Genomic DNA, 23,810 nt, shown 5'->3' with positions numbered 1-23,810 from the left:
AGGAAACAGAAACTAATTTCTAAATAGACTAACAGACGTATTGGAGCATGAGCTTTCGTTGGTGAATACACACTTGGTTGGATGCATCCAATGAAGCGAGTATTCATCCACGAAAGCTCATGCTCCAATACGCCCGCTAGTCTATAAGGTGCCACAGGACTCTTTGCTGCTTTTACAGATCCAGACTAACACAGCTACCCCTCTGATAATTTCTAAATGTCCACATTTCCTATGGGATTAAAAATTCTACTTTCTGAACTGATGTACTGTTTTCTTATTTCCCTTAAGCTTTTCAAACATGGATTTCTCTGCAACGTCACAGCTTTTGCAATTGACTGGATTGCAAGACACCTCTTTGTTGCCTTGAAAACATCACTGAAAGGAACTCAAATATTTTTTGTGGATCTTGAACTCAAGGCAAAATCCCTTAAAACTTTGAACATACAGTCAAGTACCCAATACTTGACTATATCATCTCTCTCAACATATCCTTTCTTAAGGTATGGTATGAAATGACTGATAACTTTTGTTTTTAATTTAATTGAAATACAGCAATTTAAATACATTAATAGTTTTTTAAAGCCAGAAGGGAACATTGTGATCATCTAGTGTGACCTCTTGCATAACACAGGCCATTACTGGGTGAAACTGTCTCCACAACTTCTAGTTGAGCTAAAGTATATCGTTTAGAAAGACATCCATTCTTGATTTAAAGACTTCAAGTGTTGGCTATACTGACATGAAACTCCATTTATAGTGAAGCAAAATGGAAGTCGGTAGCTAAATTAAAATTTTCTGCAATCTGCACATTGTAATTCTGGTCATAGAGGACCTCTGTTTAAAGATGTTCTGTTTAAAAGCAAACAAAACAAACCCAAAAACAAATAGACAAAAAAAAAAAAACCTGACGCCACTCTGAGGGAATTCCATTGTATTTACCCTACAATAACTGTAATGATTCTATGTCTGTATTAATTCATTAGACTGTATTTAAGGTAGGTTGCCTGGAGCAAGATTTTCTATTGTAAATGATACATTTTGTTTGATAGTCGTCTGTACTGGATGGAAGCCTTTGATTCGGGCTGCTGGATATTTTATTACGATATCGTGAATAATACCACGCACCGTATTTTGGGACACACACCTTTAGAACATCAGACAAGAAGAAGCTACTGCAGTTGCAATGTGACTGAAACAGACCTTGGAAGAGCAATGGCTATAGATATGTCTGACTCCAAGAAAGCCCATATTTTCTTTATCAAAGGAAGGGATGAAATCTGGGCCTCAGATTTAGATGGATGCCACTGCTGGAGAGTTATCAGTGTTCCTAGTCTTCAAGGTGAGATCTCTCTGATGCATTTTTAATTCTCAGTCTGTTCCCTACTGTTCTGTCAAAGAATTTACTTTTCAGCAAAATTAATGCAATACTCATCATGGATTTTCTCCACAACATTAACCACTTTGAAGTGAAGACAGAAAAAAGAAGTCTACGTCTGAATATTTAGTTGTGCTTGCCATTGAAACAGAGCAGAGGAAAAGAACAGTGTGGGATATTTGCAGGAATTATTGTTTCCCATTAAATCATCAGTCAGAAAGACACAGTGTTGCATCAACTCCTGCTGCTTGTCAATGGATGCCACTGTATCTACCACATTGTCACATTACGTAGAGAGGGTTTAATATTGTTGACAGAATTTGTGTGCCTCCTTCCCACAACCAAAAAGATATGCCAGAGAGTAATACTGGCCTCAGTGTCTCCCTTCTCACCATCAGGGGAATGGCTTGAATGTGGTGAAGATGTTCCATGCACAAAAAGTCTTATAGGATGACTCATACCCTGATAACTCTATAATGGTAATCCAGGCTCAGTTTTCAGCCTGGTCCTAGACACTGTAGCCAAAGAGACTTGGATAAAAATGTCCTGTTACAAAAAGGTCTATGGGATGTGTAGTGTTCCTGCTGCACAGAGCGGTTGCTGGTTTTTAACATCTCATCTCATCTTGGAAGTGAGGGATCATCTCCTTCTTAAGAGAGGGATTCCATTCAAGGTGAATGATGAGCCGCAATTTTGTGTTCTATAATTACTGGTGTTTATCATTATTGAATTACACTTCCTGTAATTAATCTTAACCATAATAATTGGATAAGAAGAGAAGGCATCTAATCTACAGTTTGTTAAAGAGGGAAATGTTTCACCTTTATGAGACATGACTGAAAATGTCAGAAGTCTTTTTTTAGGAGGAGCTTTCCAAAGACTCAGATGCAAGTTAAATGCTCAACTCATTTTGACTTTCAGTGGGACTGGGTATCTAACTGCATTTTTGCCTTTATTTTTATTCTGAAAGATAACTCTGTAATGTTTTTCTGCAGACATGACCATTGGTAGTTTAACTGTCGACAGACAGTTTATATACTGGACTGTTGTAACAAAAGACTATACGACAATTTATCAAGCAAATAAAGAAAGCAAACCTCTCTTCTTTCAGGAAAGAGCACATGAACAGGTGCAAATCTTAGCCTACAGCACAGCCATGCAGCCCTACCCAGGTAGCAGGTTTTTAAAATTTTAACATGTCTTTTTAAAATAATGTATTTGGATTGTAAATTATTCTAAGAGTGTTTATCTAAAATTTGCCACTGCAGATGGATTTCAGAGGAAAATGATTTAGATACGTAGGACAGTTCAATAGATTGTAATGCAATGCCAGTTTTAGAAGGTAGAATGAAAACTAAGGACTGGCCGGATGTTGCCTCGTGTCAGAGTGCATCATAATGCTGCTTACATTCCATTAGCAGGGGATGTGAGTAGTGGAGAATATCTCTTTAAAAGAATTTGGAACCTGCAGGTCGTACGAAAAGAGGTGATCTACAATGGAACCTGTAAGTGTGGAACCAGGAAAGCTGTAAGTGTGGCATCCTGAAGACAGTCTGATGACTCAAAGTGGAATTGTGAGAGTTAATTAGTGAGCAGAGCGATGAAAAAAGTTAGTGTGAGAAAACATCACTGCAAATGAAAATTAGACTTTGCCCTGAGGCTCTTCTTCTGCTATGACAGACAAATTCAGTCTAATCTACCTACAGTGCACTCGTTACCATAGTAACTAAGGGCCAGATGTTCAAAGGTATTTAGATGTCTGTTGGAATTATTATTTATGCAGGTTATTTCCATGACACTAATTTAACCATAACTTTATTAAATCCAAAGGCTACAATTGCTCTAAACATGCCTAAAAAGCTAAATAATAAGCAATTTACTACATCCAAGCAGTAACAAAACATTTATAAGCATTTGATCAAGATACTTACAAAAGGGCTGACTCAGAGTGCTTAGACTCATATTGGTTGGCTCCAGCTTGGTCAGGCAGGTATTAGCAATGAACCCTTGAAAGGGTTTACTTTTTTTATACCTTTTAACAAACAAGTGAAGTCATTGCCAGTTATTGGACCTTAGCTAAGGCCAGATGAAGGAGTTTCTTATGTAGCCAATTATTTACTGTACCTGGTACCCAGTTAATTGTGTTATTTCTATTACTTCAGCTCAAACCTTAAATAAGATAACACAGGTATTTTGAAGGCTCACTACAACTTTAACACAGCAATTCTTCTTTCTCAGGATCATATTCTCTTTGGTCAAATGCTTTGGGCCTGTTGCTCATGCTAATATCCCAACTCAATTTTATACCATAGTTCACCCAAATCTAATGTGGGCCTATATTCCTACAGCGCCTAACGAGGCACCTAAATACCTTTAAAAATCTGTCCTTGAGTAACTTACAAGAAAATAAACAAATTTTTCTCTTTGAAAAAATTTACCTTTACTGGCTGCAAAAAATGAACCCAAACTATTAAATTCAGATGTTTTTCTTCATCTGTTTATGAAACCAGTGAAAAGATAGTATTTGCTAGTTATACTTTCTGTTGCTAAAGGCAGTAGGATCACATCTAAAATCTGGATTGTCCCTACAGCTGTTATACTTCAGAATGTTTTCCCTCCCATCCCTTCTAGATAAAGGATGCCTGACTCTAGCTTCAGATGCTGAGAAACCTACTATTCTTAATATTACAAACACCAGTTTTACAATAAGCTTACCGCCTGTCAAAACACAACTGCTGTGCACTGGTATAACCCGCCCTACTTCAACATACTTGGTGTACTATGGAAAAGTTACTAATGATGGCAGGAGCTCAGCCCGCTGTTTGTCTGGCCTTCATTGTACAGTAATGGTAAGACTATTTTGGAGCAAAAACTTGCATGGCATCATTTATGAAAAGGTGATTCCATGACACTTCTAAGTATTTAATACTCCATTATGAAACCTTGTTTCCACAGACAGACACTACTATGTATTAATTTCCGACTCCATAAAACCATGCCACCTTTTCTGTATAATTCTTCTTGCCAGAAATGGTAGCTTCCCTGGCTTTCTGTAACATATTTGCATGCAAGAGGACTCTGACGTTCTACTTTCTTAACATTTCCTTGCTAAAGCTCATTTAAAGGGACCCTTCAGTTTCTACTGCTCAAAAGCAGGTTGTGATGCAATCAATCTATCTAAATAACCAATGAGACCAGTTTGATTTGGTATCTTTGTGTGCTTGCCTTAGGAAATGAGCGTACTTTTGCGCTCTCTCACTTTTTTTAGTTTTTTTTTTTTTTGTGCAGTTGCTATTTCTAATTCCCCTGACAGTCGCTGAACAATATGTTTTTGTAGCTGTAATTATTGCACTTAGCTCTTGTGCAAGTGCCTGCTGAAATCATGATAAGATTTCCATTTATTTCAGCTCACATCTTTATAATACCGTGACAATGACAAAACATTTTCTGGGGTGGAAGAAGTTCATTATCTGTGCATAAAACAATACAGTTTGATGATTCCTTGGTACTTTATATGAAATGAGTTGTGGGTCTCAGTCACAAAAAACATCATTACACTTGGCACTAATTAACTGAAATCCTTGTTGGTAATCTCAGTAGAGAGGCCAAGGATTAAAATGGCACAAAACCAGACGTACCCTCGTTCATTCCTAGAAGTGACCACCGGAATCAGAATTAAAGACATTGGTCAATTGCAGGATGACGACGTGTTGTGCCTGATCTGTTAGAGATGTTAACATTCTAATGTGGTCAATCTGGCATCTTTCATGATCCTTAAATTTACTTTTAGGAAAAAGTACAGCGATATTTTGATTTTTTCCTATGTAATTAAATCATATGTTCCCATTTCATTGCCAGATGCTAGTTTGGACATACAGTGCTTTATTTTCTAAAAGTATTTATTGTCTGTAATTCTGCCTCTTAATTACAGGAACTTCAGGAAAATACTGAAGCACTTATTGAAGGCCTACAGCCATTTTCAATTTATGTGATACAAGCTGCTGTGAAAAACTATTATTCAGATTCTTCTGAGCAGCCACATTTGGGAAAAGAGACCATTGGCACAACTCTTTATGGAGGTGAGTTTTAGGCTCTACTCTGACTTTTGGGTCTAGTTCTAGTCGCACTTAGGCAAATGTAACTCTATTGACTTCAGTTAGAGTTATTTCTGAAGTACACCAATGTAAGTGAGAGCAGAATAAGGCCTTTTATCTTTAACTATGTATCATCTACTAGAGAATTTGGAAGTGTCTGCTCAAAATTTAATCTGCTCAGACCTGCACAAAAGGCTGGAGGTCCAACAATGTAAATAAGGTTTCTGATTTTCAGTTTTAACCAATAAACAGTGGTAAAACACACAGATATAACAGCAAAAAACCAAAATCAGTGTTTATCCAATAGACACCAGAAAAACACCAGAAATGGTTACTTGGATCTAAGGGCTTGTCTACATAAAGCAGTACTGTGAGCTAAGGGGATGTAATTTCCAAAGTGCATGAACATGGTACACATTAATTGGTCTTTGTAGACTCTGCTGGTGAGCACTAAAGATTCTTTTGAGTGCTTTAACATAGTGCTGTTTTAAACAGCATACTACGTGGAAGCACACTACAGAACATTACAAAGGGATTACTTATTTTGCTATGTACCACTGTAATGAGTAATGCATATAATTACTCATTGTGGAATATACAAAGATAAAGTCCTCAAAACCCCAATTTGTGGACATCTACATAAACTAAAAAATTGTTAAAACAAAAAATCTTTGAAAAATAGGGTGACCAGATAGCAAATATGAAAAATCGGGATGAGGGGTAATAGGTCCCTATATAGGAAAAAGCCCTGAATATCAGGATTGTCCCTATAAAATTGGAACATCTGGTCACCCTATTGAAAACTGAAACCCTAAATATAAACCTGTGAAATATCTGAGTCCATAGGGAGTGATCCATTAATGCCGTGGCTTGTTGACTTCCCGAGAAGGCATAAAGCAATAGCTAAGCAACTGCGGTGATTCTTTTTGACTGAGGCAGCATTTCAAAATAATTTCATGTGTGTGCAATATGAAGTCTTTTTTCCCCCCAGGAATCTAACTTGCACACTGCTGTTGGAATGTGTGTGTTTCCTGACTTTTGTTCTTAGTTTTCTGCAGGGGCGGCTCTAGACATTTTGCCGCCCCAAGCAGGGGCATGCCTGCGGGAGGTCCACTGGAGCCGCCTGCCGCCCTACTGGTGACCAGCAGAGTGCTCCCCGTGGCGTGCCACCCCAAGCACGTGCTTGGCGTGCTGGGGCCTGGAGCCGCCCCTGGTTTTCTGCATGTGATTAACAGTTTTATTAAAGCTTGGAATTAAATCAGCTGCTGTCAGAGCTTCTTCATGTTCCTAGCATATTTAACACCACATCAGAACTTTGTGGATCCTCTCTGTCTTCCCATTGTTTCTATGTCAAAATGAGTGAAGCTTGAATCAACCTTTACATCCCTGCAAATACAGAAGAGGGGGAGAATCAAAGGAAAAAGGGCTAGGAAAAATAAATGCTTTGGTCTTGCCACTGAGTGTCACTCTTACTCCACACATTTCTTAGCAGGAAATCTGTTTTCCTTATCAACACAACCCGTGCAAATTTCACTTGAATAATCTATGATCTTGTAGTCAAAACATTAGTGTACTTTAGGGAAAAATACATATAAAAATTAAGTAAACTGCAGAAGTAAATGATGATGCTTTACAAAGCACATTCTCCTCATTCTGATGTGTATGGGACTCTACCTTGTTATAAACCTAATACTGACATTTACCTGTCTAGCCCTCCATTTATAAAACTATTTTCCTGCTGAACCAGTATGGACATGCCATATATCAGTTCAAAGAGTATCTGTAAATGTCAAAAGAGGATTTGGTTTTTCAAAGTGGTCATCTAGTAACAACTGACATGGATAGGAAATGAAGTGGAGGAGAAATCTCTAAGCGTGGCTATAATAAACTTATTTAAAAATGTTATTGAATATTCACAGAAAAATATGTACAACGATCAGTCAGCTCTAGTTACAATTCAGTGTGCATCCTTATTAACGTTAAAATGCCCCATTCTATTGTTTGAAATGGTTTGGAATGGATTCCATAGTGTGAAGGTATAGTTGGGAGAAATGGAATGAAATCAAAATAAGTAATATAGAAAACTTAGTATGGAAAACTTCCTAATAGTTTGATCTATTGGATTATGAAACCATTTCTCAAGATAAATCGTGAAAGCTTCATTGTTTGATAAACTTAAAAGTGGGCAAAACAAAGCACTGAAAAATATATTGTAGGAAACAATACTAGATAGAGAGGAACTTGGTTAGCCTAATAATATTTTCCATTTCTAACTGTTGTGATTCCATGACTAATGAGCTGATATTTTATTTGTGTTTCTTTTACAAATTAGCTAATAGTTCATTTGAATGAAATGCAAGAATATGATGGTTTCACTACAGAAAATATCAGTTCAGGGCATCTGCTCGGTTTAAAATCTCATTGTAGGATGACTGATACCTTATTAAATATTTATCCTTATATATGGATGGCTGTACTTCTCTTGGCAGATCATGAACAGAGTATCATTTCATATATTCTTAGGATATGTGCCAAAGGCCAACTCAAGATCATAAGAGGCAACACTCTTGTACTGCTAAGAAAAATCTGTAGTGCTTCAAAGCAGCTGACTTTTTTTTTAAAAAAAAAAGAGAGAGAGAGAGATTAACAATGCAAGATGTACAGAAACTGTAACTTCTTTGATGTGGAATCTCTCAAACACAGACATCCCTAAAACCAGGCTTTTTAGATCTTGCTATCCCTGCATGAAGCCTCATTCTAACTTTCTAGCTTTTAGATCAAGCAAAATAAAATTAAATCAGCATTTGACTCCGGGTTAAAATGCACACTTTATAAAATTAAAGCTATTGAACTGTCTTTCTTCAAACTTGACTTACTCCTTATATTTCAAGAAGATCAACATAACAAGCCTACCCTTCACGTTTCTACCTTCAGACATTGTTGAATTATCAGTGTGCAAAATTTCTGATTTCAGTATATGGGCATTTTTTTTTTCTAATGCATGCCTAGAGTAAATGTGTATCTGAGATCCCAGGTAGGAGTCTAGCAAAGAGCATGAGTTCTATGGCTCCACTGCCAGGCTGGCAAAGAAGAATAGCTGTAAGTGTACCTGCTAGGACTGTGGGATAGCCGAAGACATATTAAGCACCTCAAAATATTTTTGAATCAGTGCACAGTTTTTGATGTACAAGAATGTGGATTTTATGTGTATGATTTGTAGGGGTAGAGTGTAATTATTAAAAATGGATCATATGTCACATGCTTCTGTGTATATTTAAAGCCCTTTATACTGATACTTCCTTCTTGATTTCTCTGAAAATAACCCTTGTCATCTAAATCTACAAGATTTTTGTTTTGCTCTTTGTTTCAGTACCAGAGGCAGTTAACCTCATTGAGATACTGGTTCTGTCTGATGACACCATCAATATATCTTGGAGTGAGCCTTCACAGCCAAATGGACCCATAGACTCTGTCCGCTATCAAATTACTGTCAACTTTTTACCCCCAATTCCTGCAGCTCCTTTGAGAAAAAATGAATTTCCAAATGGATCACTTGCCTGGTCTATTAACAGCCTCAGTGGTGGAACAAATAACGTGTTCAAGGTATAATTATAAGTGACTTTATCATATTTTCCGGTTTCTTGAGTAGACATACTTATTACCCAACAAGTGACCAAGCCACTGTTTTGTAAAGTAAGAGCATACTTGCATTTTGTAAACATAAGTTCAGACCCCTGGCAGAGTTGTCTCAGTCCCTCAGCTTTCTGAGGAAGATAAATCATACTTCATCCATTTTTCCTTGTGTGGGTCTTTCAGATGAGATCTTAAAAACTGAGCTCTGAGGCCTTTCTGTTTTGTGTGGACACTTAAGACCCCATGCATATGTGTAATGCTTGGCTGTGATATCTTCAGCTAGTAATTCTCTTCTTGGCACTGTCATGCAGCATGCTGTGAGTTGATCAGATGGCTGCCAACCTTCCCCCTGTAAGGTAGAGTTTTTCAGTCCTATGGTGTATGCAGTAGTTTGGGATAAATGAAGCTATATAAATTTAAAATGTTAGTTGGTCAAATCTTGAAGTCCCACTGCAAAACTTCAATCCTGATCCATTGAGGTCAATGGGAGACTTTCCATTAACTCCACTGGTAGTAGGATCAGGTCTTTGGCCTATTGTTAGTATTATTAAAATATTTTTATTTAATGGAAAATTCCTAGTTCTCCCAAAAAGCTGTTTGGTCCAGATCTACCAAGGTGTTTACCAAGAACTCCAGACTTTGGTGCCTATGTCTGGCATTTAGGCTCCACTGAGATCCAGAAAATTTCTGCCTAATGCTGTAGGTGCTAAACTCACTTGATGCCTATGTTGTCAGGATAAAAGTTCCCTTGGTGCCTGAATTCCTGCCCGTGGCATGCACTGTGCTGCCTCACACTATTACTTCCTTTCTCATTTTTACCTGTGACGGGATCAGGCCAGATGGCTACAGGAGAGTGATCCTATTGGGATTCTGCACGCTTACTACTAAAGGACCTCCCACCAGCCTAAGGGGAGTATCCACTCTAGGCATTTGGAAGCCTGTTTCCCGCCTAAGCCCCAGGACAATCCATGATTGGGAGGAAGATAAGTGAAGGATAAGTGTGTGGGGCCTGATTTGGTCAGCATGCTCAGAGGCTGCCTTCAGGGCTGGGTCCCTTTCAAAATCTGATTGGTGGTAGTACTCACCTTGCAGCTTTTAGCTCCTGGCCAAAGCACTCACCTGGGAGATGGGAGATCTGAGTTCAATTCCTACCTCTGGCTGGGTGGGGGGGGAAAGGATTTGAGCAGGGGTCTCCCACACATTTCAGGTGAGTGCTCTAACAGCTGAGCTACGGGATATCCTGATCTAGCAAGTCATTGGAGCAGTGGGACTGGATCCTACATCTCCCATATGGGTGCCCTAACCACCAGGCTACAGAATCGTTCTCTTGCTCACTCTCTGGCCCAATCACTCTTTCATTATTTGATCCATTGTGGTACAGCTTCAACGGAGAGACTGAGGGAGCGCCACATCAGAATATCCCATAGCTCAGTGGTTAGTGCACTGTCCTGCAAAAAATGACTTAGGTGCCTACACCACTTGACTCCAGGAGAGGGTTCTTGGCTGTGGGTCACTAAGCAGAGATAGGTGCCTCCCTGCAGCGTGGATTCAGGAGCCTGTCTCTGAGAAAAAAGCAGAGCTTTAGCACATGCCCCTCTCCACAGCATCTTCCATAGACTAGCTAAGGCGGCTCCCTGCTTAGCATGCTGGCTTTTGAGGCTCTCATTGTAAGGTGCTTGTCTCTTCATACATATTAGTCTGTGCACCTAATTCAGGCTTTGTGGATCACGGTGGTGTTGCTATGATATTTTTAGGCACCTAAAAGTTAAGTGTTGGGAAGCTGAGCATCACAGTGCCTTAGTCCCTTTGTGACATCCAGGTTTTTCTGTTTTATCCATAGAACTATACTTGATTATTTCACTGAAAGTTGACAGACACATACAAGCGGATTCTACCTTTCAGCAGTTTATAATTTTTTTTTAAAAAAGCAGACTGCAAATAAATAGTTGGAGGAACAATACACCAATTCTGGTATTTCTTTAGTATTAGCAAGGGCAGGTTAACAAGGGTCTAAAAATGCATGCAGCGCATTGGCTGTTTGGTGGACTTTAGGAAAAAAATGTCTCTCAAATTAGGATGTGCCCTGGAAAGAGGAGTGCAGGGAACGATCTTTAACATCTAGTTGGTTAAAATGTCGCAATTCCTTGTGGGTCATTGAATTCCACTGAAGTGTGACGCTATCCATGACACTGTCCAGGCAGGCTGCAGACAAAGGAAGGAGACTTATATGGACAGAATAGGTGTTATTTTAACTGGTGATTTTAAACCTAGGGAGAAGGACTCAGTGGGTGTCAAAACGCTACCCAAATGTTTGCGGAAATGCTTGTGTCACACAAGGAACGAATATGAGGGGAGCAATTCTCTGGGAAAAATGAAACTGAGGAGCTGAGAAGAGTCTGTTGGATGGGGCTAGCGACCAAGAGAAGTTCTGTCTCAGGGTCCCCATAGCTTTAGTGGTAAGGTCCAGAATGTTTGGATTCAGGCTGTGCATAGTCTTAATCTTTCCCTGAGTATTAACTTTGTTTAAAGCAGTTAAGTAATGTTCCAAGGTACTTGAATGACTAAAAAGAGCACTCACATTGCCAAAACAACAACCACCAAAACCACACCCAATGCAGTTTTCAGAGTGGCTTGAGGCTGTATGTTTCATTGTTTCTCCTGTTAGGTTCTTGCTTTTCATCCAGAGAAGAACTGGTTTTCTGAGAGTGCCCCTGTGTTTGCAGCAACATTTGAGACTCCGCCTGTCCCAGTTCATATAATTGCCAGAAACACCAGTTGTCAGTTAGAATGGAGGTCTCCTTTGCATGGCAACATAACCAGCTTCTGGTTTGAATTGCAGAAGGTAAACAATAGCCTTTTATTTTCAGATTAAAGGCCAGATTTTGTCTAGCCTTGTAGAAGGTGGGGAGGTAGGGAAGGATGCAAGGAGTCATACTGGGTAATTCTGGCACTATAACGTCACTGCCAGTAGTAGTACTCCGGCAAGGGGCAAGGTGAAGTCAGTACTGGCAAGGAACAAGGGAGAACTGCCCCTGCAGCAGGTGTTCTCCAGGACTTCCAGAAGATTTTTGGCTGAGTCATCCAGAACCTCTCAGGGAAGCAATAACCCCCTTACACACTCTCCAGTGTGTGCTGTGGTTAGAAAGAAATAGGTGGGCTCCAATTTTTTTAAATGTTGAAATAATTTTTTTTTAAAACAGTCTATGAATTTTATTTTCATCTCCTACATGGGGCAGGCCTAGAAAGAAACTGCTGGGGAAACAAATCAGTCCTGCAGCATGTGCTATGAAGTAAATGCTACAATGGTAGCAATATACATGGCAACTTGAGGTTTAACGTCTGAACCATGATAGTCAGAAAATGCCAGAGACGCTAGTAGACTGCATGAATGTCTTAATAGAGCTGATCATAATCGTGATGGCTTCACTTAGGATCAGCCTGGCAAGCAAAACTCACAGTGAGCCAAAAGTACAGGTCAAACACAGGTGTGGAAGGGGAGGGCTGCTTATGGTCTTTCCAGCTGTTGCACATCTATGCTACCCACTCTGTTGTCCCGTGTGATTTCCAGGCCTTGTAGATCTCAGAAGAATAACATCAAATTTCTAGGTGGTCTTGGTCTGTCGGAAGAGGGTTTGTAGTTCACATTCCCCCTGTCTCAATAGCCTCTCAATACTCGTGTTTGTATACACACTTCTATAAGGGCCCCATACCAAGGCCACTGAAGTCAATAGAAAGACTCTGTTGATTGCAATGGACTTTGGATCAGGCCCTCACAGAGTGAGACCATTGACTCAGATGATATTTTATTTTTCTAGTGGCAAACAAAAAATGGCTGGTTTTGTCCTGCAAACATCACCTGTACGGCAGGTCCCATGTATAAATGTCATCTCACAGGAGTTCGTCCAGACACCAACTACTTTGTGCGAGCAGCAGTTATTTACATAACCGGAGCAAGAAGCACCTCACCTCCAGGAAGCTTTAAAACTATGGGTAAGCCCTTAAAATCATGTAATCTTAGATTAACATTATTTTGAGGGTGCAAGTAAACATTTTCAGGGTACTTTTCCACATAATATTCATCTTATAAGAATCAATGATTTCCTTCTATGTGAACTCAAAAAAAAAAAAAGGTACAAAATAAATATCCATCAAAAATAAAATTGGAGCACTCTTTCAAAGGTGGGAGATGGGGAAGGAGAGAGTGGAATTGAAATGAAATACTTTAATGTTATAAGAACTCGTGAATCCAGGCAGAAGTCTGAATGTGTGTGAATGAACCTTGTGAAGTTTCCCATCATGAATAAAAGTCTAAAGGTTCCTTTTTCACAAGTAGCCTTTTAGATGAGAATCTCCAGTTCCTTCAGATGTCTCAACACCTAGGTGCATGTCAAAGTTTTGCTCTAGCCCTGGCTCTGGTCACTTTTTTCTCAGGATAGGAATTGTGTGTATTAATATACTATGTTTTCAGAATTCTACATTTTCTCACTTTGCACAATAGCTGGAGTTCCAAGTAAACCAGGAATCCCCCAAATAGCAGAGGAGAATAAAAATTCTGTACAGTGGGAAAAAGCTGAAGACAATGGAAGCAATCTTACCTACCACATTTTAGAAAGCAGGTAAGTGAATTGCAGAGCATGCTCCTGCTAGCAAATGATCGATGGTTCATTTGAGTATGGGTATCCAGCAGAATATTTTACAGTAATTAAGTAGGAAATAGGTTCAGATTAAATACTAATGAGCTTACATTTTGGCCCAAATCCCAAATTGAACTTAAGCCATTTTAGAAATTTCTAAATGTTTGATATCCTTTGTTTTGAAATTGTATTTACATGCTCCTGCACGTCTTGTTTTCAGGCAAGACAGGAAGGACGATCATCAATATGATTTGTACCTGAAGGGGGGAATTTGGGCTTTCAGCTTATTCCTCATATGTGCTTACTAATAGAAGAGGTAGGCTGAGGAGTTGATGAGGAGATTCAGGGACCTCACAAGCACACTGGCCTAAATTTTCCAAAATGACTAGAAATGTTAGGTCCCTTGATTTTTTGGGTACTCAACTTGACATAGTTTAAAGGATCTGATTTTCAGAGGGCTGGTGCTCAGTTCATTATGGAAATCATCCCCCTCTGAGGTGTTTCAGGCTTCCAAAAATTGAAACGTCCCAAAACACTCAAAATCAATTTTGAAAATTTACATCAGAGACCCAAGGAGCTTTTAGTCTTCCTTATGGCTAAGTCTTCCTTATATAGCTGAAGGCAATATTGAAATAATAGAATCATAGAAGTGTAGGACTGTAAGGGACCTTGAGTGATCATCTAGTCCAGTTCCCTGCACTCAAGGCTGGACTAAGTGGTAACTAAACATTTCCTTACAGGTGTTTGTCTAACCTGCTCTTAAAAACCTCCAATGACAGAGATTCTACAGCCTACCTAGGTAATTTGTTTCAGTGCTTAACTACCCTGGCAGTTAGGAAGTTTTTCCTAATGTCCAATCTAAACCTCCCTTGCTGCAATTTAAGCCCATTGCTTATGTACTTGAAAACTGTTATCATGTCTCCTCTCAATTTTCTCTTCTTCAGACTAAACAAATCCAGTTTTTTCAATCTTCCCTCACAGGTCATGTTTTCTAGACCTTTAATAATTTTTGTTGCTCTCCTCTGGACTTTCTCCAGTTTGTCCACATCTTTCCTGAAATGTTGCACCCAGACCTGGACACAATACTCCAGCTGAGGTCTTATCAGCACAGTGTGGAAGGATTACTTCTCATGTCTTGCTTGCAACACTTCTGCTTATATCCCAGAATGATGTTTGCTTTTTTTGCAACAGTCTTACACTCTTAACTTATATTTACCTTGTGATCCACTATGACCCCCGGATCCCTTTCTGCAGTTTTCCTTCCTAGGCAGTCATTTCCCATTTTGTATGTGTGCAACTGATTGTTCCTTCCTAAGAGGAATACTTTGTATTTGTCTTTATTAAATTTCATCCCGCTTACTTCAGACAGTTTCTCCAGATCATTTTTTAATTTTAATCCTATCCTCCAAAGCACTTGCAATCCCCCCAGCTTAATATCATCTGCAAACGTCATTGGTGTACTCTCTATGCCATTATCTAAATCACTGATGAAGATATTCAACAGAACTGGATCCAGGACTGATCCCTGTGAGACCCCACTTGGTAATGCCCTTCCAGTTTGACTGTGAACCACTAATAACTCTTCTCTGGGAATGGTTTCCCAACCAATTATGCACCTGCCTTATAGTAGCTCCATCTAGATTGTATTTCTGTAATTTGTTTATGAGATGGTCACGTAAGACAGTGTCAAAAGCCTTACTAAAATCAAGATATACCTCATCTAATGCTCATACCCCATCCATAAGGTTTGTTATCCTGTAAAAGAAGGCTGTTAAGTTGCTTTGACATGATTTGTTCTTGACAAATCGATGCTGACTGTTACTTATCACCATATTATCTTTTAGATGTTTGCAAATAGATTGCTTGATTATTTGCTCCGTTATCTTTCCAGGTAATGAAGTTAAGCTGACTGGCCTGTAATTCCCCAGGTTGTCCTTATTCCCCTTTTTATAGATGGGCACTAAATTTGTCCTTTTCCAGTTCTCTGGAATCTATCCCTCCTTCTATTAGTTTTCGAAGATAATCGCTAATGACTCAAATATTGCCTCAGTCAGCTCCTTGAGGATTAAGAAATGTCTTAGGAAAGGCTGTCTTCTAAGTGTTTCTGACTCTGATAAACTCAGAAAAACCAGAAAGTTCTGGAAATGTCATAAGAAAACAAATTCTAATAAGATTTCAAAGACATTTCCCAGATACATAGATCTATTTGGATAAACTGGTTAATTAGATGAAGTTTTGGATGCTTTTCCAAATCAAACCTCTGAATCAATTAATGCATATTCATCACTATTTGAAGTATAGATACCTCATTATCCAGAGGCATTGCGGGGGAAATGTTAAATAGTTGTCAGACAAGGACATTAAATGTTCCAGGTTACTGGGAACTCCTTGAATTAGTCCTCTTGCAAATGGTTAGCTTTAGTGAACATGTCTATACTCATAGGCATCTACATAGAAGTAGCTAAAACTTTAAAAAGTCCTTCTTTTGGGATCATATGGGGTAACTGTATAGCCTAGGATATTTTTTGTCAGAAGAGTTGTCTTTGATTCTTCCAATTCCTGATAAGGAATCTGGAGGGGAATCTTGTCAAGGCATTCCAGAGTCAATGTAAGTATTAAATCTCCCAAAGATGAATACATTGCATAATATCAAAGGGGGTTCTTCTGCTGGGATATTTCTATGACATTTTGTAGTTTGGGAGTTAGGAAAAGAACCAAAAAATAAAACTCAGTGCATTGTTTTTTCTAAGTTAATTTAGTGCTCATGATAGTGAAAGGCTGACAGCACTGCCAGAACTTGGCATACTTCAGCTGCATAAGCTTACACCCAGGCATACTTTCCTGGTGTTGTAAGCTTCTACCATGAGTACACGACAGTACTGAACTGGATATGATAACTGAGATATGATGAGACCTGATGATTTTGATCTGCTAAAGGCCAGATTGCACCTGACCCATGTGTGGGAGTCCAAGGTGAGGAAAGGCATAAGGAACTTGTAAGGGTTATTCACAGTCACAAGCTTTGTATTCTCCTGGCTCCAAAGCAACCCATAATCAATCCATGATTCATCTTTGATTTTTCATCAGTTTTGTGAAATTTACTTTTCTCATGTGGTTTTGATGTAAAACCAGGAGAAAGTCAATGGTTTCAACTGAGTTTTGCAATGTGTCCAACTAAGGTTCATTTGAACCCAGTTAGGTAAGTGTGAACCCAGCTAATCAATACCAAAGAAAATATTGGCATAATCTCCTTAAGGATAACCACTGATTTTCACAGAACTCTGTCAGTAACATGAATAACCCAACAACATATACATTTAGCTTCCACATGGCCTTCTGGACTAGATGTTTTTGTTCTGTTGTTCTGCTTTAGAGTGAGTTGTGGGGTTTGTTGGCATACAGTACAAGGCCATTCCAAATGAAGTACACCTGTACCGTATAACATGAAATGACGATTCAGACATGCCCTACAGGTCTAATGTATGTTCCTTCTTCAGATGATGTATAATCTGCTCTGAATTTGTGGTAAGCGATCCAATCAAAGCCAACTTAAAAAGGAAGCAATATACCTGACAGCCAGCAGATACTGTGGGAAACTGGCTATCTAAAGGATTGTGTCTTCCCTGCCAGTGACATGCTTTCTGTATTAGCTTGTGAAACCCGATACACAAGAGGCGCTGAACTGCTTTACGCCCGAGAGAGCTAAAACCTCTAACAGTACAAAGAATAAATGAAGAGTTTTGCCTAAAATCAAACAATGTTTTGAGATCCTGGCTAGGAGCGGCATATTAAAACAGCAGAAAGGATGCCCTCACCGGGTATGTCCAAAACATGCTAGCATTTCATTTTCTATGCCAAGCTAAAGAGGTGTCATCTCCTGCATTACTGCAACAGCATGTTAATATCACTGTTTCTGTAGCCAAACCCACATGAATGGAATGGTACTGGCTGTAGAGCATGTGCAAGAAGTGAGTCTTCATGTAGGCCATGCTGTTGAAATGATGTATGGCCGAAGCCGTAAATAACAAAAACTAGCTAATATATCTTTGTTGTTTTGCTGTGCACTTTGTAGGAAGGGGTTCTGGAACACAAGCGAAATGAAGCCTTTTTGGGACATAGTTTACAATGGCTCTTGTACCAATATATGCACATGGAAGGCCAAGAACCTAGAAGGAACTTACCAGTTTCGAGCCGCAGCTGCAAATATGCTGGGACTGGGTGAATACAGTGGCATCAGTGACAATATAGTGTTGGTTAAAGGTATGTGCTGTACTTTTTATTCTGTTAATCAGCTAACATTGAAATGGTAGATCACCAACACAAATCATTTTTATTCAGGGTAACCCCAATGATTTATGAACAGAGACAACTATTTGTATGAAGATGCTGTAGCATCTATAGTGTAAAATGTGTAAGTGGCAATTAATAGCAGTGTTTCTGTGAAGATTCCCAGTTGGCAGTGCTAGAGCTAACTTTCTTTTCAGAGAAACACTGGGACCAAACCCTCTCTGCACTTGGTTGGATATGTTTTTCTACACTGTCTGAAGATGCTGTGGTATACCAAATGAAGTAAGGGGGGTGGTTCAAAGGAGCTCAGCGTTTGCTCAGTTCTGCTCCCATTGATATCAGTGAGAGTTTTCCCATTGACTTTAGTGGGAGCAGATGTAGGCATGCACTGAGGCTTTTGAAAATCTCATCCTAACTGTTTAACAGTTGAACAGCTCTGCACTCTTCTTTCATTTACAACCGTCAGAGGTTAAAGGAACAGCACAGAGCGGGAGTTCTAACAGGTTCCGTCTACACTGCACCCCTTACAATGGCATGGCTGTGCCACTGCAGCCACACCTTTGTAATGGGCGCAGTGTAGCCACTCTTTGTAGCTGGGAGAGAGCTCTCCCAGCAACAAAATAAAACCACCCTGAACAAGGGGCAGTAGCTACATTGACAGGAGAGCGGCTCCCGCTGGCAAAGCGCTGTCCAAACAAGCATTTTGTTGTCGTTAAAACTTTTGTTGTTCAGGGTGTATGTTTTCACACCCCTGAGAGACTACAGTTTTAACCTCGAAAATGCAGTGTAGACAAAGCCACAGTTTTGCTGAGCTCAGTTGCATTGTCAGTGAACGACTCTTCTCTTTCTTAACAGACGCTGCGCCCCGCCCAGAGGCAACCATGACCATAGCTGTTGTGACTGGAGTGATTGCCTTCATCTTAATTGTGATTGCACTGTTTGCTTTAGGTATGTGATTACAAAGTTTAATACACCTTGTACGTCTGCCAGACCACAACAAAATGAAACAAATCAAGAATGTAAGAGAAGGACCGGCTGGTGTTTTAGAGCTAGATCTTGTGAGGTACCAAGCAACCACTGGAGCATGTTTCCTGGCCTTAGCCCCTGCTGATTCCAATGCTCAGCACAGTAGAAACTTGGATCTCTAGTGGGTGGTGTTGTATAGCCCCCATGCAGAAGACCTGGGACTAGAAGGGACATGGGAATGCTCATGTTTTGGGTCACCAGAGATTACCGGTTATGCTCATAGTGGCAAGTTTCATTGCAATGATTTTAGTTCTCTGCAGGGAGAGCAGAGGGATACTGAGGGTGGAGTTGCGCTCTTGCATTGTAAACTCATACTGGTACGGTTAGTAATTGTTTCGTCAGGTATGTCACTGATGTTTTTCACCTTCCTCTGCAGCGTGGGGCATGGGTCACTTGCTGGTGGATTCTCCACAGCTTGAGGTCTTCAAACCACAATTTGAAGACTTCAATAACTCAGACATAGGTTAGGGGTTTGTTATAGAAGTGGATGGGTAGGATTCTGTGACCTGCTTTGTGCAGGAGGTCAGACTAGATGATCATATTGGTCCCTTCTGACCTTAAAGTCTATGAGTCTATGAGTCTAAACCCAAATGCGGGAAAGGGACTAGAAAAGGGTCTATGATATAGAGGAAAAGCAAGTGTACTTATTTAGCTTACTTATGTAAAAGGATGTCAAAGTGCAATTTCCTATGTTCTGCTTTTCCCTTCCAGTCTGGCACAGAATATGGAAGTTCAGAAAGTCTGCACAGCATGGGCAGATAGTGCTTGTCAGAGAAGATAAAGAATTAGATCAACTTAGGGGGCTGGCTGATGCTGTGGGATTGTCTAATGCTTGCTACGCTGTGAGGTATGTAATAGTGACATGTGTAAAAGCTACATCCAGAGCAGAAAATTTAGCCTTCCTTCGTGAGCCTGATTTTCACAGATGCCCAAGCATCTAAAACTATGAGTGAAGTCAGTGGGAGCTGTGGGTGCTCAGCACTCAGAGAATCAGGCCCAGAGAAAGTGACTCAGTGTCCACAATTGGGGCAGATTTTTAAAAGAGTTCAGCTTCCATCTAGGCACCTAAATAAAGTCCAGCTTTTCAAAAGAGCATAGGACCCAGCTGTTCTCATTGTGGCACTGTGGAATATTAGTCCATGATTGCTCAGCATCCTCTGTGCTGTGACGGGTATAAATCTGGCTCTAGGTACACAAGAGGTGTAATTCTCTCCTTTGCAGAGGGCATGCAAAAATCCTGTGCATCACTTCAGTCTCTTGTGAACTGTGTCCAAGACAAATTGTTACAAATTTGTTTAAGGCAAAATTTGAGAGCATTCCTCAACCACGTACTTATTTGAATGAATATTTATTTTTAAAGCTATAACAAGCCATACTGTTTTGTAGCACTCTTCCTACTCGGGCGGAGATTGAATCTTTGCCAGCCTTTCCTCGGGTCAAACTGAATTTGCATAATCTGCTGGGAAGTGGAGCCTTTGGAGAGGTGTATGAAGGGACTGCAGTAGATATCACAGGAGCTGGAAATGGGGAATACAAAGTGGCAGTGAAGGTAATATCAGCTGTGTAGCCCCCTTAGCAACAGCATGGTCTAAGGTGAACAAACATGGCTTTGTGGTTAGGCCATAGGAATGGGAGTCAAGAAACATGGGTTCTATTTCTGTCCCTGCCACTGATTCACTCATGGAATCCTTGTGGAAATCACTAAGGGCTGAGCTCCCCTCATAGCACGTGTTAATGTCAAGTCTTGGGCCTTTTCTTATCTGAGACAGTCAATCATGTTAAACATTTTAACTTAAATCATATATATATAAGTCACTAGAGGAGGGTAATCCAGAATTTCAATTTTATATATAGATAGATAGATATTTAAATTCTGGATTACCCTCCTCTAGTGACTTAACTAAGACCAAATCTACATTCAATTCCAAATCTTGGGAATGTGAGACTAACTCACTAGGCAACCCACGGGATGTCTACCCTGCAGCTGGGAGTGTGCCTCCAAGACAGGATAGACAGATTCATTAATGCTACTTAAGCTAGCACACCAAAAATGGCAGTGTGTATGCTGTGGCACAGATGGTGGCTCAGGCTAATCACCTGAGTCCCCTGGATCAGTCCTCGGCTGACTAGCCTGAGCCTCCACCCATGCTGCAGCATCCACACTGCTGTTTTTAGTGTGCTATCTGAAGCAAACCTAGTGTAAATCTGTCTATCCAGGCTGGGATGGAGGCTTCCAACTGCAGTGTAGATATACCCCAGTGCCACAGTAATGTAACTTGACATAATGATCCAATCTCCCTCCTGTTTAACTGTCACTTGAAACAAGACGTGGAGAGCAGAGAGGTGTAATAGCATGTACAGGAACACTGAACACGTAGCTTTACCTTTATCAAGAGCATGTTGCATTGCCACAGAAAGGGAAAGCTGAAAACAAACGGGATCCATGTGAAAACATGGTTAATACCGTATTGCACAACAATAGGCAACTCCTTTGAGCTGGAACACAATTTTCCTAAGTGTCTTTAGCCTCAGGTGTTACTCCCCTTCCCCATACCCTGCTGTCTGTTTACTAGGCTGTCTTTACACTGTAAGCTCCTCAGAGTAGGAAGAGGGCATAGATGCCTACTTCTGTTTAGAAAGTGCCTATTATATTGTAGCCACTACTGGAAATATAGAATAGGAAAAATGTGTGTGTTAGAATAGGAAAGCAGCCCATTGAATTTTTTCTTCTATAGATGCTACATGGGTTATACTGGCACTGATCGAATTGTGCTAACTACTTGTTTTGGCCTTGTGTTGCATAGACTTTGAAGAAGGGTGCAACGGACTATGAAAAGAGTGAGTTTCTGAAGGAGGCACACTTGATGAGGTAATGTTGGATCTGCCACAAAATTTCTTTCAAAAATGATCTAAATGAAGGTTCTGACCTTCAGGAGGTATTAGAGAATCACTTTCATCTGAATGGGGTTTGTGGGTATCTTTTGTGTCTCTTATTTTTGCTGAAGAATTAAAGCATCCCTGATGAATCATATCAAAATGAAGTTGCAAAATTTGTTTACAGAGTAGATGGAGATTGAAAATTTATTGCATTAATTTCATGAATTGACTGGACCTTTGGACTGGGAATGTTGCAGCCTCGCTGCTCCTCCCTCTGAGCCAATTAATATAATATCTATAGTGATAATTAATAATAATGGGGTGGTGTTTGACAGCCCCAGTTTATCAGGATAAGAATAAGCCCCAAAGTTTTAATTCCTTGTTGAAAGTTGGTTTTAACACATTCACCAGGAGGGGTTGTCACATATCCTTACCTATTCAGGGCTCAAATGTATGATATATGTACATGCCCTCTGAGAATGAATTTACATGAAGAGGTCAGTGTTTGAGCTGGAAATCCAGGTTCTCTGGAGTCCCCAGTGCATGTGCCATGATTTAAGGTAAAGACTTCACTTAGGAGCATAAGAATATGAATAAGGCTTAATTTTCAGAGGTGTTGAGCACTCACAATTCTCTGTCTTCAAATTTGGGCACTCACAATAAGAAGCTGATATTGAACATTTGGAATTTAATTTCCTACACGGAAAATATAATATTATTGCATTATAATAGACAGATAGCAATTGTATTGTGTGCATACTCTCTCTTTGCTTCTGTTTCCATAAGTTTTTTTTAAAAAATCAGTGTCACATTTCCTTTGCTCATTCCTTATGCACTGTCTGAACCGAATGTGGAATGAGACAGGCTCCTATACTTGTATGTGATTATATAATTAAAGACTATCAAAACACAGTTTCATAAAAGAGAGGAGTTAAGGTTTTATGTGCTTTTCCTGACTTTTGAATGGATCCATTCCCTTCTTTGAGTGCTGGTCCTTCTGAGTATTCAGTGTGGGCGTGCCTCTTTAGTTTGTCCTCTACTGCCAGTGGTCCGGGACAGAATCCACCTGTGTTCTTTTCTTTCACTCGATGTTTTACCTGTAAATAGTTATTTCATTCTTATGTTTACAAAGTTGGTTAGCTTAAATCTAATTTAGTTAGTTAGAGTTGGGGACGTTTCTTCCCTCACCCTGTCTCTCCTATGCCCAGGGTTCCTGGCTTCAATCTGCCTTGCCTGCCCCTAGATCTCCTTCTGAGTGACCCTCACAATACCAGCCTCCACTGCTTGGGGGAGTTCTGCGTTCTATATAAGTGTGGGCTTTGCCACTTTGTCTCCCCCTGTACCAGGCAGGCTCTGGAAGTTACAGGTCTGCCAACCCTTTGTAGAGCTAACCATGAGACCTAGATCAGATCCAAGGCCATCCTGTTCTCCAATTCTTCACCTGAACAGCTGAGCACTGCTCCGGTGGCAGAATGTCCCACCAAGCTGAAAGAACAAGTGGAAGCATGACAAGGGTAAGGAACACAAAAGAGGAGAGAAGTCTGTTCATAGATCCTCAGGCAGGAGAGCAGCTTCACTTCCTCTCTCAGGTTTGAGCAAGACTCTGCGCCCCATACAGTGTTCACCTAGAACTCATGGTGAGATTGGGCACACATCAATGATACTAGCAGCTTTTGCTGCTCCAAAACTGTCCTCTGAGTGATGCAAAAATAGTGCCAGTGCACTCCCTCTATGCTGGCACGCCTAAGTCTGCACCATCGGTCCTGAAACCAAAGACTCCAGCCAGTTCTCTTCCAGCTCAACTGAGATGTGCCCTTCAAGATGTTCTGGCAACCTACCCGGATCCAGAGTCCCTGATCCTCATGTAACCAATGTTAGTACAGG

General features: G+C 40.1%; 1 protein-coding gene across 1 annotated transcript in view; it reads left to right on the top strand.

The window, feature by feature from the left end:
- Positions 1 to 23,810, top strand: part of ROS1 (ROS proto-oncogene 1, receptor tyrosine kinase) — a 105,761-nt gene that overhangs the window by 52,288 nt on the left and 29,663 nt on the right. Inside the window, 14 exon segments of the mRNA XM_075064567.1 lie at positions 289 to 500; positions 1,050 to 1,339; positions 2,371 to 2,547; positions 4,007 to 4,224; positions 5,307 to 5,454; positions 8,840 to 9,072; positions 11,768 to 11,944; positions 12,918 to 13,092; positions 13,601 to 13,718; positions 17,809 to 17,996; positions 18,879 to 18,971; positions 19,761 to 19,896; positions 20,436 to 20,598; positions 21,854 to 21,918. Coding sequence (XP_074920668.1) covers positions 289 to 500; positions 1,050 to 1,339; positions 2,371 to 2,547; positions 4,007 to 4,224; positions 5,307 to 5,454; positions 8,840 to 9,072; positions 11,768 to 11,944; positions 12,918 to 13,092; positions 13,601 to 13,718; positions 17,809 to 17,996; positions 18,879 to 18,971; positions 19,761 to 19,896; positions 20,436 to 20,598; positions 21,854 to 21,918 — 2,393 coding nt within the window.

The sequence above is a fragment of the Chelonoidis abingdonii genome, chromosome 3 (assembly GCF_003597395.2).
Source record: "Chelonoidis abingdonii isolate Lonesome George chromosome 3, CheloAbing_2.0, whole genome shotgun sequence".
Lineage (NCBI taxonomy): Eukaryota > Metazoa > Chordata > Testudines > Testudinidae > Chelonoidis > Chelonoidis abingdonii.
This window is presented reverse-complemented; position numbering and strand designations above follow the sequence as displayed.